We start from the raw sequence: 15,603 nt of genomic DNA, 5'->3' as shown, positions 1-15,603 counted from the left end.
GTGGACAATGAGTAGTTGTGGATTTTTAGGATGTTGTGTTTCTACAGTGATGTCAACAGGAAAAAATAAAAAAGCTCTTGAAATTCCATGGAGTGGGCTACAAGTGCATAGCATGAGTAAATTTGGCTGGAGATTTGGGGGGGGGGGGGTGCCACGAGTTCCCCCAAAAAATTTTGAAAATTAGGTGCTCTCAGAGCGATTCTGAGCATGTTAGGGGCACAAAACAAGTAATGGAAGCTAGATGGTGAATATATTAACAATATCAAACATCACAGTAACAACAAAATGAAATTGGACAAGTTGTACAATGCACTAATATTTTAAATGTTAGCTCTTACATTTTAACAGAGCATTACACCTTGTTTTCATGAAGCCACAGAGTTTATCAATGTATGATTGTGAAATATTGTTTTAACTGGCTTGTATTACTTTCCATAACTTAGCAAGTTTGTTTGGTCATCTTTTAACTGGAAATTTAACATAAACCACACAGCTTTGAGATTGTTCATATCAGAACTTTGAATAGGATAAGCCATGTTTGTGTTTCATGCGTTTTTTTAACATCAAAATATCATTTCACCAATCTTCCATATGTTTGAGATCAGTTTCACTAGAAAATGAGATCCTGCCTGAGTTTCTGAGGGAATGGCATGAATGATTCGAATCTGCAAGTATTTGTCTGCAGTAAAGCTGCCATTAATTTGTATAGATAAACAACTCTGTTAGCTCATACTTCAGATGTTGTGTATTGAATATAATACCGTTCTCTTTTCTGCCATTGAAAAAACAGTCATTAGATGTTGCCCAATAGTTTGAACAAAGTTAGATTTAAATTTTTTTCATTCTACTGTTTGTCGTACAATGCTCACTTCAACTTATTACTTTGATTACCTCTTCTCAGCAATGATTTTCAAGCAGCCACATGCCCATTTAGACCACTTTTTACAGCAAGGTCAGTGGCATGACATGTACTCAACTCTCATCAATTTTATAAGGAGCATCTCTCAGATACTTAATATCTCTTTCTGAGAACTTCGAATTTCTACCTTAACCACTTTTATTATCATCTGTGTAAGTTTCACATACACTATTGCATACAATTTCTACTGTAAGATGGAATCTTGCTGACTGTCTGTACTTCTTTAAGCTTTTTTACTCATGTATCACTTTTTTAATTGACTGGTTGATAACCAATCACAGTGTACACTATCAATACATGACTGTACTCTGGTGATGTTCACTTGCAGATAATAAAGGGGTGGTATTCCTGAAATATTTGCATTGCATACCTTTTTTAATCACTGTTTCCATAATTATTTTCAGTACGTTATACCTTATGGTAGAAGATAATAGTAAAAATCTGTTAGGTTGACTAGAAATATTTCATTGATATTAGCTTTAATATATTCTTTCTGTTCTTTCCCTATAAATATAACTGAATGTTTTAGCAATAGGTTTAAAGTTATTTTTCAAAATATTAAAATTCTTCTCATGTATAAAGATGATGATTGCTGGTACTTGAGTTAAGTTCGCTGATTAATTTAATATAGAAGAATTATAAATAGATAAACAAGATGAATATGTTACTGAAAGATTTTTATCACTACACAAAATTTCAAAGGCAGAAATTTTATACATTCTAGTTGTTCAAAAATATATATATTTGTAAAGTGTGTTTAGACACAAAAATAAAGTCACACTACTTCAACTTACCTCTGGAAGGTTGGCTATTGCTTCCTTCAGGGTATCCTAAGCAGAGGGAATTCAGCATAGAAGGTAAACTAACATATCTGAGAAATAGCTGACAACATGGTAAGAGAAAGAGTAGCCAGAAAAATTATGCACTTAATGTTATTTATTTGTAAGAAAAGGATCTTCATTTTCATAAGCTTGTAAAAAAATAAATATTATATAGGATATAATATTATTGAAACCTTGCATAGTATACTTATGTCAATAAAATCAATCTTAGAGCTGTATTATGTTAAACTTCTCTACATTAACCCTTTTCTATTACACTAAAAAAATAATGATCTGAGAGCCAAGCAATGTAAACTAAGATTCTAAATCTTAGCAACATATAACAATTCAGGGCCACTACATACCTGAATGAACATAAACATGTAGATGATAAAACAATACTGTGCACCCAAACCATAAAGCACTGCATTTTCACCTCACTTAAAACTTACAACCTTGACAAAGATTTTACAAAATAATCTTCTGTCATATTTAAGAATCATTGAAAAAAATGCTCAGTATAAAATCCTATCACCTCCAAAAAATTTAATCAATGCCACATTTTGAACAAGAGAGAGATAATTTTCCAACAATGTATTTAACCTGTAAAGTTGTTATGTATGAAGCATTGTCCAAAAAGCTGTTGTTTTCCTTATGCCGTAACACTGCACAGCACACCTGTGGATTAAACACCTACCTACAAAATGTTAACTGAGGAGAATACATTATGATTTGATTTTGAAGTATTTAATACTTGGGTCATATTTTTTGTATTATTTTAATTTTGCAAATGTTAAATGAAAACCTTTTATTTCCCTTCACATCAATACTCTTTTGATAAGCTTCTATTGCTGTGGCTTGTTTGTTACAAATTCATATTTATATTTTATATAACAATTTGTTATATTTTTTCTTATGGAGAGTAATTCTCTATTTTCTCAATTTCATTTTTTATTAAGTTGTCAAGTATAACCAAATGAAGTTATATTTAACAGATGAATCTCACCATGAAATAAGATACTAATATGAGAAATGGTTTTTTTCAACTACACGTATAATATGCCTTAGATCCCTAATGAAATAGTTTCCTGGCAAGACGTATTTCTATCAACCAAGGAAGATTTTGAAAATATGCATTTTGCATAATATACAAATTCATTTATGAGAAATACATGATGCAATTCTATTTATAGTACAGATTTCTTGTATTTTGTTGAGTAGCTTAGGAAGGTTTTTTAACTCAGTTCAGCAGTGATATCAAGTGATAAAGAAATGTAGCCCATAAGTTAAAGCTTAGGTGACAGTTTTTCTGAAGAAATGAAACCTCGGTACAAGACAGAACTTAACCCCACAGTTTTGCTTACCAAGCAGAGGTTTTAGCCAGCTAAACTAAGAAAATTTCCAACTCCAGGGAATGATATGCCACACTGAAATTTTCTATAGTTAAGTTTAAATGGCAGATGATGAATACAAGTCAAGATTAAAATGAAACAGAAAATACTTTAATGTTAGACAACTGGCCACTGTTAGAAGCCATATTGTATATGCATAACATATAATATGGAGAAGAGTGAAAAACAAAACAAAAATATAACCATAGTCATAGTTATAGAGAATAAATACTTTCATTTTTATAACATTTGTTTAGAAAATCAAAGCCAGTTTTTATGGTTTTAACTGTTACTTAAAAGCATGGTTTAATTACTATCATACATTATCTGTTCGATAGTGCTAAACATCACTGGAAAATGTCATCTTATACACAGCAACGTCATGGATAATTTCTGCCACAAAAGAACTTTCTTAGAACAGAAAGTTACAATACATTATCAAGTAGTTTTCTCATCTAAGAAAAACTCAAATGACATTCAAATTGTCTTTTTTAATAATACTTTTAAGTTTGCTTTTGTTTGTTGTTAAGCGCAGTGTATATGTTGTGCCCACCACAGGGATCAAAACTAGAGTGTTTAGCATTATAAGCCTTCAGACATTTTTAAGATGTATGTTTTATCACAACAATGCATATGGCATTGAACACAATTTTAATCCACATTTACATAATTTAAACTCAAAGAAACTAAATAGCTTTTATTACTTATGACTGAAACTGATACAATAGTTAAAAGAGCATGCATTGTTTGTCGGTGTGTATAACAACAAAAAACACTAAAAGTTTACTGACAGATATGTAGATGAAAATGTAAAAATGAGGAGATACTTCATTATGCATTTCTGACCACTGTAACCTGAGTATGAGCAAATTAATATTTCTCAGTTATTTTTTCAGTGTTTTGAAAATACAAGAGAAAAAAGTTCTCTCATAAACATCACTTCAACTGATTAATTCCACAAGGACCAAACACAATATAATATTGTATATAGAATTTTATGTCATATGTAACTGTCCTTGTTAAGATCTTCAATAATAACTTTTTAAATGCCATCAAAAACACAATGTAGAGATTTTCATGAACCCAGGAATTAAAACTTTACTGGGAAGAATTTTCTTTACACATTGTATTAGTACTAAAGTTAAGTTAAAAAAAAGATTTTGGTGAGAACTCTTAAATCTATCCTCTTAGTAGAAAAGTTATATAGGATACTTAGGTTGGAATATAATTCTTATTAATAATATGAGGAAGTACTTAGCACTAATTAAAATGCATGTATGCAAAAACATTTCTCAGAACAGGTTTACATATATGTTAAAGTAACACATAACATATCCAAAAAGATACATATTTGAGAGGACTGTTGTATGTACTACCCCTTGAGTCAGAATAGTGCACTGAGGGTTAAGGAATACTTTTAGCTGAAAACATGGCAAAATCTTCCTATGAAGCTTATTTAAAAACAATATATAGCTGGAGAATTAATTTCTGATTCTAATAATTTCAGCTAGATTATGTTCATAGTATTTGTAATTTGAACTATATATCTTAATAATTTGTTTAAGACTATAGAAAAAAAAAGATAACTAAACTGCAAGCATGAATAAGACTAGGACACTGAACTCCATGTATAAAATAAATTATAATGAATAAGAATACTATGAAAATACAACTCAACTAATACAATATAACATTACTTATATTTTAAAGCCAACCCTTAACAGAAAGCAATCTTGATACAAATATTTTTCTGCTTTTGTTGTTCAAGTAAGATCTAACTATTTGATATTGGAAACTAAAACAAAGGTTAAAAAAAAGAGACTTTAAAGGGATATAGTTTAAGTCTCCTAAAGATCACCTCCTTCTCTTTCTTCTTTTTTCTTCATTATCCTTTTGTTCCTGTTCTTCCTGTTCCCTTATCTCAAGTTCTTCTTTCATCTTCCTCTGAAATATAATGTGAATATATTAATATCTATGACTTCCCTTGAGGTGATTTTGCTATAGGAAAAAAAACTGTCACTATAATTTCATACTGTGTCTTGCAAAACATATCTCATACATCAGTAAAGTAAAGCAGTTTTCTTATCACGATTAAACAAATTTATGATTAACAGTCTCAGTCATATGATATTAGAACTGGGTGACTTAGCTGATTTAATTAACTATCTATGAACAAACAGTGATTACATTGACTAGTGTCACATAAACTTATCAATTAATTGAAATTCCGATTATATAGATTAACATAAAAACAATCGAGTAATACAAATTATGATTTAAATCGACTGCTATGAAAATAGTTAACTACTAAAAATTAGGGTTTCCCATTATAACCTTTTTATTATTCCAACTATTGAAGTTACATAATGTGCTATCAATTTCAGCCTTAAAGTTTTTTTAAGCTTCAAGTTTGTTTAGCTATGGTGATTAGGGGAGGGAAGGGTGGCTCATGATTCAAGGGACATGGGTTCGATTCTTATTATCACCAAACTTCCTTGCCCTGTCCTTGTTATATCTAAGCTATTAAGGCCAGCTGTCCATGTCACTAGTTTTGAACTGCTAACTAGCAGGAAGGTAAGTGGCTGGCAGAACCCACCACCAACTTTTTCTTTTCTTTTTGAACTGCTGACTAGAGGGAAGGCAACTGGGTACCAGCTGGTAACATTTTTTAACAGGTCCCTCATGAGCCAGTGGAGGACATTAAAAAAAAAAGAAAAGAAAAAAAACTACCTAATCCAGTTTTTCTTAATTTGAACAGAAATTTTTTTGATATTTTTATTGGCTGAAAAGAAGACATTTTCCACACTATTTTAGCATTGGGGCTGCAAAAAGTGATTTGATGTGGTAAGGTGACTGAAATCCAAGCACAAGAGTCTTCAAATGACACGCAGAGGTATTCAGGAACCATCTAGAACCACCTTGATAGATATTGTGCAGCAAACCGAGTACAATATTATGCCTGTAGCTGCTTTCAAAGTATTCCTGTCTGTTTATCCTACTGCTAACTATCGTGATGCTTTGACCTTCCCTACCAAATTGCAGGTGAAATTGTTCGTATCTCAATTGAAAGTTAAACATAAAAAGATATACACTGAATTTACTATCAGCAGGTATATTTTACTACTAGCTAGTATGTAGACTTGAGGATGCTGTATTTCACTTAAAAATTTATCAATTGACAAATGAAAACTTGTCTTGAAGTTGTCTCAAAAAGATACATTCAAAACCACCCTATTTGGGAGTTTCCAGATTCAACTTACTTTTAATATTCAACAAATTGTAGTATAAAGGCACCCCTTTGCTTCTGAAGGAAGTGTTAAAATTCTTTTTGAATTGCCGACTTGAAGGGAGGCAACTGGTTGATAGCTACTGCTGCCAATTTTCTGTGTACTAATTGATCAATTGAATGTAACTGATTAATTGGACTGTCAATTAATCAACTAGCAAATACCACTAATCACCTAGCTCTATATGATATAGCATTTAACATTTACCAAATGCAAGGCTAAATGACCTATGCACAATACTGTCAATGAGAAGATAAATTTCTCTCAAGGAAAGTAGGAAAGAAATTGTGCTCCAATGGGCAATACCATTTAATTGGAAAAAATGCCTTATTAAAGTGCAACCAAACTAGCTGAGCAGTGCATCTCTGCTTACTATGAAGCACAGTAGCACATGGTTAAATACAAAAGTGCTTACTTACTATGATACAAGGTGCAAGTGCTGACTCAATGAAGCATATTAGTCTATTGAATAATCATTTCCCTCAGTTTGTAATAATAATGATTAATTTTGACCATTTTTTTTGTTGAGGTTGCTAGTTGGTTGTAGTGGCTAATAAAAATGAAAGCTAAAAAAGTACTTTCTCACACACTCACTTAGCATAAAAACAATGTTTGATAGTTCAGGCCAATCAATTACCCTTTTGCAATGGGTGAGTCTGACTGTGCATGTCACGATCTTTTAGCAATTTATTTTCAAAACTTTATAAACTAACTTTACTATTATTATATATCAATGAAATTGGCATCAAAACGTTGTTTATATTTCAAATTTTAATGTTATATATGTTTTAATTTCTTAATTCCAAAGAAAATATAAATAAAATATAGCTAAATATTGATTTGTATATGTCGATAGCACCTCGTCATGTTTTGTTGCTCAGTATATATTTTTGTACATCTACTATATACATCTACAAGTGGTTAATAAATTAGAAACATGAATTTTAGATACTGGCAAGCTAGAATATAAATTTAGAACCTCCCACCACTTTGATTTGCTGAGAATTCAATGTATCTAGCAAATCAACTAGAGTGGCACCTCCTCCTACTCCATTCTTTCCAAACCTCTTGTTTAGTTCCATCTACTTTTCTTAAGGGTCTGTTTATAACCAATATAAAGGACAAATTGTGCCTTACATGATTCTGACAGTTGTTTGTAAAGAGCTAGGAAGAGAAAATAATAATTTTGACAAAACTGTTGAATGGTGATAACCAAGTTGTTGTTCTGAATGGAGATAAAAACATTTTTAACACCTATATACTTTATTTTTAAACTCAAGCAAGTTACAGCTGTTTTGGGTGTACTAGTAGAGTAATCCAATATATTTTTTTTCTATCTAAAATGTATATTTGAAGCCTACAAAAATTATATTTCTTCACCCTCCACTTAAAAAATAAACGAAACTTAGCACTAAAGGAACACAAGGGCAAAATATTTTCCTATCACTGTAATTTTTCGTAAGTACTAGAAATCATTGTTTTTCTATGTAATTTTCATTTATTGTTCATGTTATTAGAAAAATAAATAAAATGTAAGCATTTATGAGTAAATATATATGTATGTATATATGTAATGTATGGTAGCCGAAATATCGATGGAGTTTGCAAAATATTGGTAATACAGATAGATTTGTACTTTGTATTTGATTCTGTATACATGTATATTATAAATGATTATTACTTACTTCAAGGTAAGAGTCAGTAACAACACACAAAGTGTTTCACAACTGTAAGGAAACTTCTAAACCACACTTTAGCTGGAAAAGTAATAATGTTTTCAAAAAGAAGACTAGACTTACAAGGCTTACAAAACTAAATGAGCATGATAAGTAGTACCAAAACTAAATTTTTATTGGTTGACAAATAATTGCTGAAAAGGGAAATAGGATTTTATAAGCATGTACCCAAATAACATCTCTGCTGCTAAATTCGAAACACCCCAAAAGGATTACCAATACTCAAATAATTGCAATGTTTATTGTATCGACACCAAACCACATAATAAATGTTTTGAAAGGTTTAAAGTGCAGTGTTGTTACTTTTGAAAAGTCTTGTTGTGAACACTGTAGGATACATACATAAGCTGATAAATTATACATCCTGTTGTCAGCATAAACATTTTCACTGATTCTAAGTGCAGTGTGATTACTCTGAATTTTCCAAGAAAACATTTTAGCATACATAACCCGATACATTAGACATCCTGTTCTAGGTGGAGGGGTCAAGTCAACTATCTTTTTGAGCAGGCTTTGTTGCTTTCAGGAATATCGTATTACAGTGGTGTCATGTAAACAGTCTACTGATACAAGCAGCAATTTATTGGTTTATTTTTGGTGGGGTTCTACTTTAATCATTGACAGTAAAATAAACACAGATAATAAATGTGGAATGTTTAGCATTTCAAACTCGTAAGAGAATTACTTTGAAACTTCATGAGAATAATAATGAAAAAATGGCACAGCTGCTCCTTTTATTTCTAATTTTACAACTTGTCTTTTCATTATAGTTTCGGGATTTGTCTACAGGCTGAAGACTCAAGTATATTATTAAATAACTGATAAGATATAGTTTTACTGAGAACAAATGTTTGAAATGTATTTAGGAAGTTTTAAAGATCACACAAAAGAAATTTGAGATTTTGGGGATGAAGAATAGCATTTTTATCATAATATGAAAATCACTTCCACTTGCACTAGTAACGAAACAAACTTGATACATTCACAAACAAATTTTTAGTAAAAATACTTCATTCAAAAATTTTATTTTTTGTGTAAAAAAGGCTTGTACTGTTTACTAAAGATATACCAAATTTTGTGAAGATACACATAATGAATTAAAAGAGTACAGAAAACTTAACACATGCAAACGTGTATACAAAAGGTTAACCAGATATCTGATGGTAATGTATCAAGAAATTGTGATGGTAAATGGTAAATTCAATGTATATTCTTGTGTACTAATCAATCAATTGAATGTAGTTGATTAATGGGACTGTCAATTAACCAATTAGCAAAGAGTACCATAAGTAGTACCTTTTAGCACAGGATCATAGAAAGTGTCTCTTCCAAATGTGAAGTGCTACCATACTAAAGCCAGAATACATTGAACTCAAAAATCCTAAAGGTATTATACAAATAAGAATGTATCTCTATAGGAAAAAAACAACACCCTAAAGGACATGAATATCCAAAATCACTCCATATGTCATCAAACCATCTTTTAGACACAATAATACCTACTAGGTATTAATATAATGTGGACTTCTCATGGATCCCAATATTTTAGACCCACCTAAAAGTTAATTAAGCAAGTTTAAGTACTTAAGCGTGGTAAGTTTAGTATTTAATTAAGATTTTTGCGTATCCACTCAGTTAAGATAATGAACAATGAAAGTTCCCCATCTTAATTAAGTGAGTTAACCAATGAAATTTGGTTATTCTAATTGACCACTGCTTAGCATTTTATAATTGAGACACCCCAAAACTGAAAAACATCAGTACTTGTATGATTTCAACAATGCTATCATCATGTCTACTACAAACAACAATTCCAAGAACAGAAAATCATACACAATCACCAAAAAGCTCACCGTCATAGATAAGATAAAAAAGGGGCTACCCAGATATCCATGTGAATGTACAGGTTGTGGACCCACTTTGTGTAGCAGTTCGACGAGACTTTCTTATAACATGTCTCACTTATAACGTGATCCCACAATACAGATTCTGTCTACCACGTTATAGCAAGACTCCACAGTATTTAACATGTCTGTTTGGTAACACTGTTACAACAGTTTATTTATATCTTACATAATTAAACATTCCAATATAAAGGGGACTTTATATTGACTGGTAGCTTTTTTTTTTATACCAACAATACTCTGTGCTCAAATAAGTGTACCAACTAGGTTTGCTTTACTGACACTGCTTTATGATTTTTGAATCAGTTTTTATAGTAATTAAATAATCATGAATAATTACATTATGTTGGTTTCTATTTGATTATTTATGAGAGTGTGTATCCTAAAAACTAAGAAAAGATAAATCCATGATTTAAAAACATATGCTATAAGCTAAGCTTTAAGAAAAATCCTAAAAGCAGAATTAATCCTTGCAAAACTACAATTCCTAAACAGTTCTTACTGCCAGTTCTTCTCGTTCTTTCTTTGCTTTTTCAGCAAGCTCCTGTTTTCTGCAAAACTCAAGATGAGCTTCTTCATCCCTCTGTAACCACAATTTATGCCGACGTTCTCTGAAACAAAAAAGTTACTTCAATAGTTATTGAAGGTTATTTGGCAACACGACACAACAAATGTAATACATAACATAAAACAACAGATAAATAAATTTTCTAAAACTATTTTTCATTGATATGTTTAAAAAAAACTTTATATGATAAATGACTTGTTTTATTCTCCACAGCTAGATTAGGACCTTTTAAGATTTAAAGATTATTGGAATGTTTAAAAGAGAATTTAAAACCATACTCATCAGTTGACTGACTATTAAAACTCTTAATTTTACATCATTCATGAATATTTGTAACACTCATGTAGTTTAACTGATTGTAAAGAATCATTTAATATAATTAAACCAAAAAATCTCAATATTCTTTTTAAATTAACAAGTCCAAAAAACAAATTATCTTGGATCTTTACTTTCACCTCTCTCTATAACCTCACCATATCACTCATATATAAAAGTATATGTTTTAAATAGCTTGTTAATGATTAGATCACATTTACTAAAATCATTCTTTCAATTTTATTGTAGACTAGTTAGAAATTTGGCTTATCATAACTCTTCTACAATATACATGTACATACTTGAAAGGTCATACTTCTGACTCTGGTACCTTTTTATAAAGAATTTTAAGTGTAAGGACTCAACCCTTTTATTGAAGCTATCCTGCAGTTAGTGAAGATTATCCACAATATAATCTACAAATCAACTTTCTTACACTGGCATCTAAATTCAATGATGTGGGGAGGAGGAAAGGGTTGTGGGAAGTTATTAAAAAGATAGTTTATTTTAAAAACAGAGTACTGAAATACAGACTGACCTTGGCTAGATTCCCAGAATAATATGAAGAAAGGAGCAAAAAGAATTAAAAGAAAGTCAAATATCTGAAATGGAAGTTTCAGTGGTAGAATGTCCTAATTGAATGGGAACAAACAGCGAGAAATTAATTCCACAAAACTGTGATATTGAGACCTACACTAGAACCATTAAACAATACCAAATGAATAACTTTTTTGGCTTTCTATTCAGTTGAAGTAGAAAGAAATAATTGTCATAGCTTCTGTGTTCTGGCCAGATATTTAAAACATGTACCACTACATCCAACATGAAGGCTCATACACACGGCCAACATAAATTATCATAACAAATAATCACTGTAAAGAAATTACCCTTCTCAATATCAATAAAGCAGTAAATCTGCACTGGATTTATTTGAAATACTGGTTAAGAGAAGAGACAAAATAAAATAAATAAAAGTAAAGCTCAATTATCCCTAAAGATAGGCCTCAGGCCTGGTAACACCATAAGATAGAGAAGAACGAGGTGGGTATTTGTGTGGACATTCAGAAGGCAAGATAGATAATGTTACTCTAATTATGTTGTAAGCTTAGACAATAAAATATTTAACAATACTGACCAAGATCAAGACCAAGTCAAACAGTTAAAAGCCATTAAATTAATGATATATACCAGGATGAAACAGGATTTAATAAAAGAGGATACAATACACTCAAAGGAGAAAGAGAAATGGGAGAATTAAATATCCACAATTCTCCTTGAGTTATCTCACTTGAATTCACAGTCTACATAACATCTATAAACACATACTGCTATAAAGTTGATATTAATCATTAAGTTCAAATGTAAATAATATCAACAAGAGGTAATGGCATAGAAAAAAAAAAATCCTGCTTATTTGATAAGGTGATGAGAAATATACAATGATGATCCAATGTCCTAAGCCAAAAAAGCAACCCACAAGAGGCAAGTTGATGCAAGAAATGACCATGGAATTGATTGAGTGAAACATGGCCAAGTGGTCCACCAGTAGACACAAGAAAAGGAACATACCTGAGGAACAGCAAGAAGGTCAATCACATTCACTCCACATCAATGTCAGAAGTTCCACCCTCTACCAGAGATATACTTCAATAAGAGAGGGGAGCATCAGTGAAAAAAAAGATCCGGTTCATGAGACGATAGGAGAATGCCATAGGCAGTATGAGTACAGACCAGTCATCATAAAAATTCCTCAGGGAGAGGGTCACAAGTGAAGCAATGGAACCCAAGAAAGAAATCCCTGGAATCTGCAAGGTCAACTATAGGAGGCATATGTGCACATGTCTCAAAGGAATGAGGGGTTCCAGGGAAGCCACAGTCCTTGAAAGTAAAGAACTTCATATGCAGGAAGGGAATGAAAAGTGCAAAACCCAGTGACCAGATACATCATAGTTCACAAATGAGGAGAGGGCTGAACTTGGCTGAGACAAGAAATGACAAAAATGTCCAGAAATACCAGATACTGATTGGTGTGAGAAGAATCTAGATCTCAGGATAAATCCCCCACCCCCAATCAAGTAGCCACCTGTAAATGAAGGGAGATGTGAAAAAAAGGAACACTGTACCAGAGCTGTGAATGTGGTAAGTGAAGGCCCTAACAATAACAATGAATATAACAAGGACCGACGTTAACTTGAAGTGAACAGCAAGGAATGGCAAGATGCAAAAATGATGGACAATGGACAAGATATAGAATACATAAGAAGTACAGATCAAGAATAATGTGGATGAAGGTGTCCAAAACATCAACCATGGCCAACTGTAAACTATACGAAAAAAAAAAACATAGAAGGGGTCAGAGGGAGGATAAAATGAAATGAGGAAAAAAGCAACAAAAGAAATTAGTCATGAATGCGAGGAGGGTAAAGTATTTGTATGTGAGAGAGGAGATGTCAGAGAAAGGAAACATCATAAATACTAATAACAAGCAAAGAAAACCCAGAAATTGTAGACCATGTAGTAAAAAATGAGAACCAATAAAGAACACAGGCAAATGGCACTACCCAAAGCAAATCAGGTTAATCTTTTCTATACGAGTAGAGGTAAGGGCACATTTCATCACATTTTTTTTACTTACATTCAAAATTTTTATCAAACAACTATTTGATGTATGTTCGTACATAAATTTAGAATAACATTTTAGTTTGTAATTAAAATTTTAGTATTATACATTACCCAATTTCTTAGTTCAACTAAATATAAAAAATGGCTAAATATTGATTTTTTTTGTGTGGCACATGGTACATCATCCTCTGGTTTTGCTCTTATTGTATTGTGGGTGTCATAAAATGTAAAGTCTACAGGTTTTAGTGAATAAAAACTCAAATTACTAATTCTGACAAGCTAGAATATAAAACAAGAACCTCCTACCTTTTCTTTTTTATATTGAGGTATCATTATACTTTGCATTATACTCTTCTCATTTGAAAATACTTGTTTACCTATGCCTACTTCTCTTAAGTACATACATGATTATATCCAATCAAAAGTACTCATTTACAACTACGTAAACCTGTCACTATCATTTGAGAATTCTCAATAAAAATTTAAAGCTTTTGAAAAAAAAAGAACAAAAAAAAAATTAAAAGTTTACATTGATAATACAAATCACAACAAACTGAACTGAAACAAGAAATTTAAATAGTCTGTTCAATACAATGCTGAGGAGAAGAATGAAGTTATCATGTGCAAATGCATAGGGGGAGTTACTGTGCATGGAGTCTATTTCTCCTTCCTACTGATGGAGGGCTTTTGTTGTATGATGACATCATTACACACCAGTGCAGTTCACATTAAAATAAGAGAAACTAGGTGGGAGTTGCCTCAAGGCTAGTGGCATCCAAATCACATGGACACGTGAGAAATATAGCTAAACTGTGTATAGAGGTGAGTTACTGTCTTATAATTTACTGTTGTTATCACCTTTTGAACCAACCCTAACTGCTACACAAGTTGTAAATCACTCGGCAGGCACATAGCTCATGTTGCCGTATTGAATGATGTAACACAAGTTGCTCACGAGCATACATCATGAAGTTTCTTTATTATTATTTTTCATTATCTTACCTAATCTAACCTTATATAAACATAATGAGTTTTGAGTTTTTACATTTAAGTTACTTTTATAAAAATAGATAAAAAAATATATACATGGAAAAAAGAAATACAGTAATTACATTCAACATCTTATTTTGCTATTGGTTGCTGAGGAAATATAAATCTACTTGTAATAATGATGGTACTTGTTCATAAAATAATTATTTACTTAAATAATGCACCTAAGGATATAGAATAAAAACACGCACAAAGCAAATAATGTCCTATAACTATTATAATTTAACTGACTTTCCAACTAAGACAAGAGTGGTTTAAATTAATTCCCTTTACTGCTAGATCTGAATACCACAAAATAAACTTTCAAACTGAAGACAAAATTGAAAATACTCTATACTGAAAACAAAGCATTATGTGTCATTCAATAGATTCAAACTTTGCCATCCTAGTGGTTATAAATGGTATAGTATAAAACATCAGAGAATTATTAGCAATTTTTGAAAGAAAGGCTGTGACAGGTGGGTGTGGCAAGTTAATTTGATTTTCTAATTTATAACTCTGTTAAAAGTTATGATTGGGGGCTATAAAATTAGACTTTGACTTTGAAATATTTATGTCACAGTGAGTAATTTATGTTAAATTCCATACTTCAGAGAAAGGTGGTAAATAAATTAATGAAGGGAGATGACTTATAGAACAAATGTCATGATTCTCATACTAGGAGAGATTGAAGATTTTTTAAAATATTTCTTATCAAATTAAGGACTTATTGCTTATATAATATTAAAATTTTATTTATTCATATATTAGGTCCTCAAGAAAGTAATGTTATGATTCTCATACTAGGAGAGATTTAGGATTTTTTGAAATATTTCTTATAAAATTAAGGACTTATTGCTTATATAATATTAAAATTTTATTTATTCATATATTAGGTCCTCAAGAAAGTAATGTTATTTTGGACCCCTTTCATTAACCACCCCCCAAAAACATACATCAAGTATAATAGTTAAATGAACCGCATAAACATCACATTAGTGTAGCCTATAT

At 31.1% G+C, this 15,603-nt stretch overlaps 1 protein-coding gene across 1 annotated transcript in view; it reads right to left on the bottom strand.

Annotated features, from left to right (window-relative positions):
• LOC106464929 (U2 small nuclear ribonucleoprotein auxiliary factor 35 kDa subunit-related protein 2-like) overlaps positions 1–15,603 on the bottom strand; it is a 42,027-nt gene that overhangs the window by 12,133 nt on the left and 14,291 nt on the right. The window contains exons 5-8 of the mRNA XM_022392738.1: positions 10,561–10,669; positions 4,990–5,075; positions 3,923–3,986; positions 1,714–1,749 (exon numbers count right to left, since the gene is read on the bottom strand). Coding sequence (XP_022248446.1) covers positions 1,714–1,749; positions 3,923–3,986; positions 4,990–5,075; positions 10,561–10,669 — 295 coding nt within the window. The remainder of the gene's footprint in view (positions 1–1,713; positions 1,750–3,922; positions 3,987–4,989; positions 5,076–10,560; positions 10,670–15,603) is intronic.

Source organism: Limulus polyphemus, unplaced genomic scaffold (assembly GCF_000517525.1).
Source record: "Limulus polyphemus unplaced genomic scaffold, Limulus_polyphemus-2.1.2 Scaffold1786, whole genome shotgun sequence".
NCBI classification, from domain to species: domain Eukaryota; kingdom Metazoa; phylum Arthropoda; class Merostomata; order Xiphosura; family Limulidae; genus Limulus; species Limulus polyphemus.
This window is presented reverse-complemented; position numbering and strand designations above follow the sequence as displayed.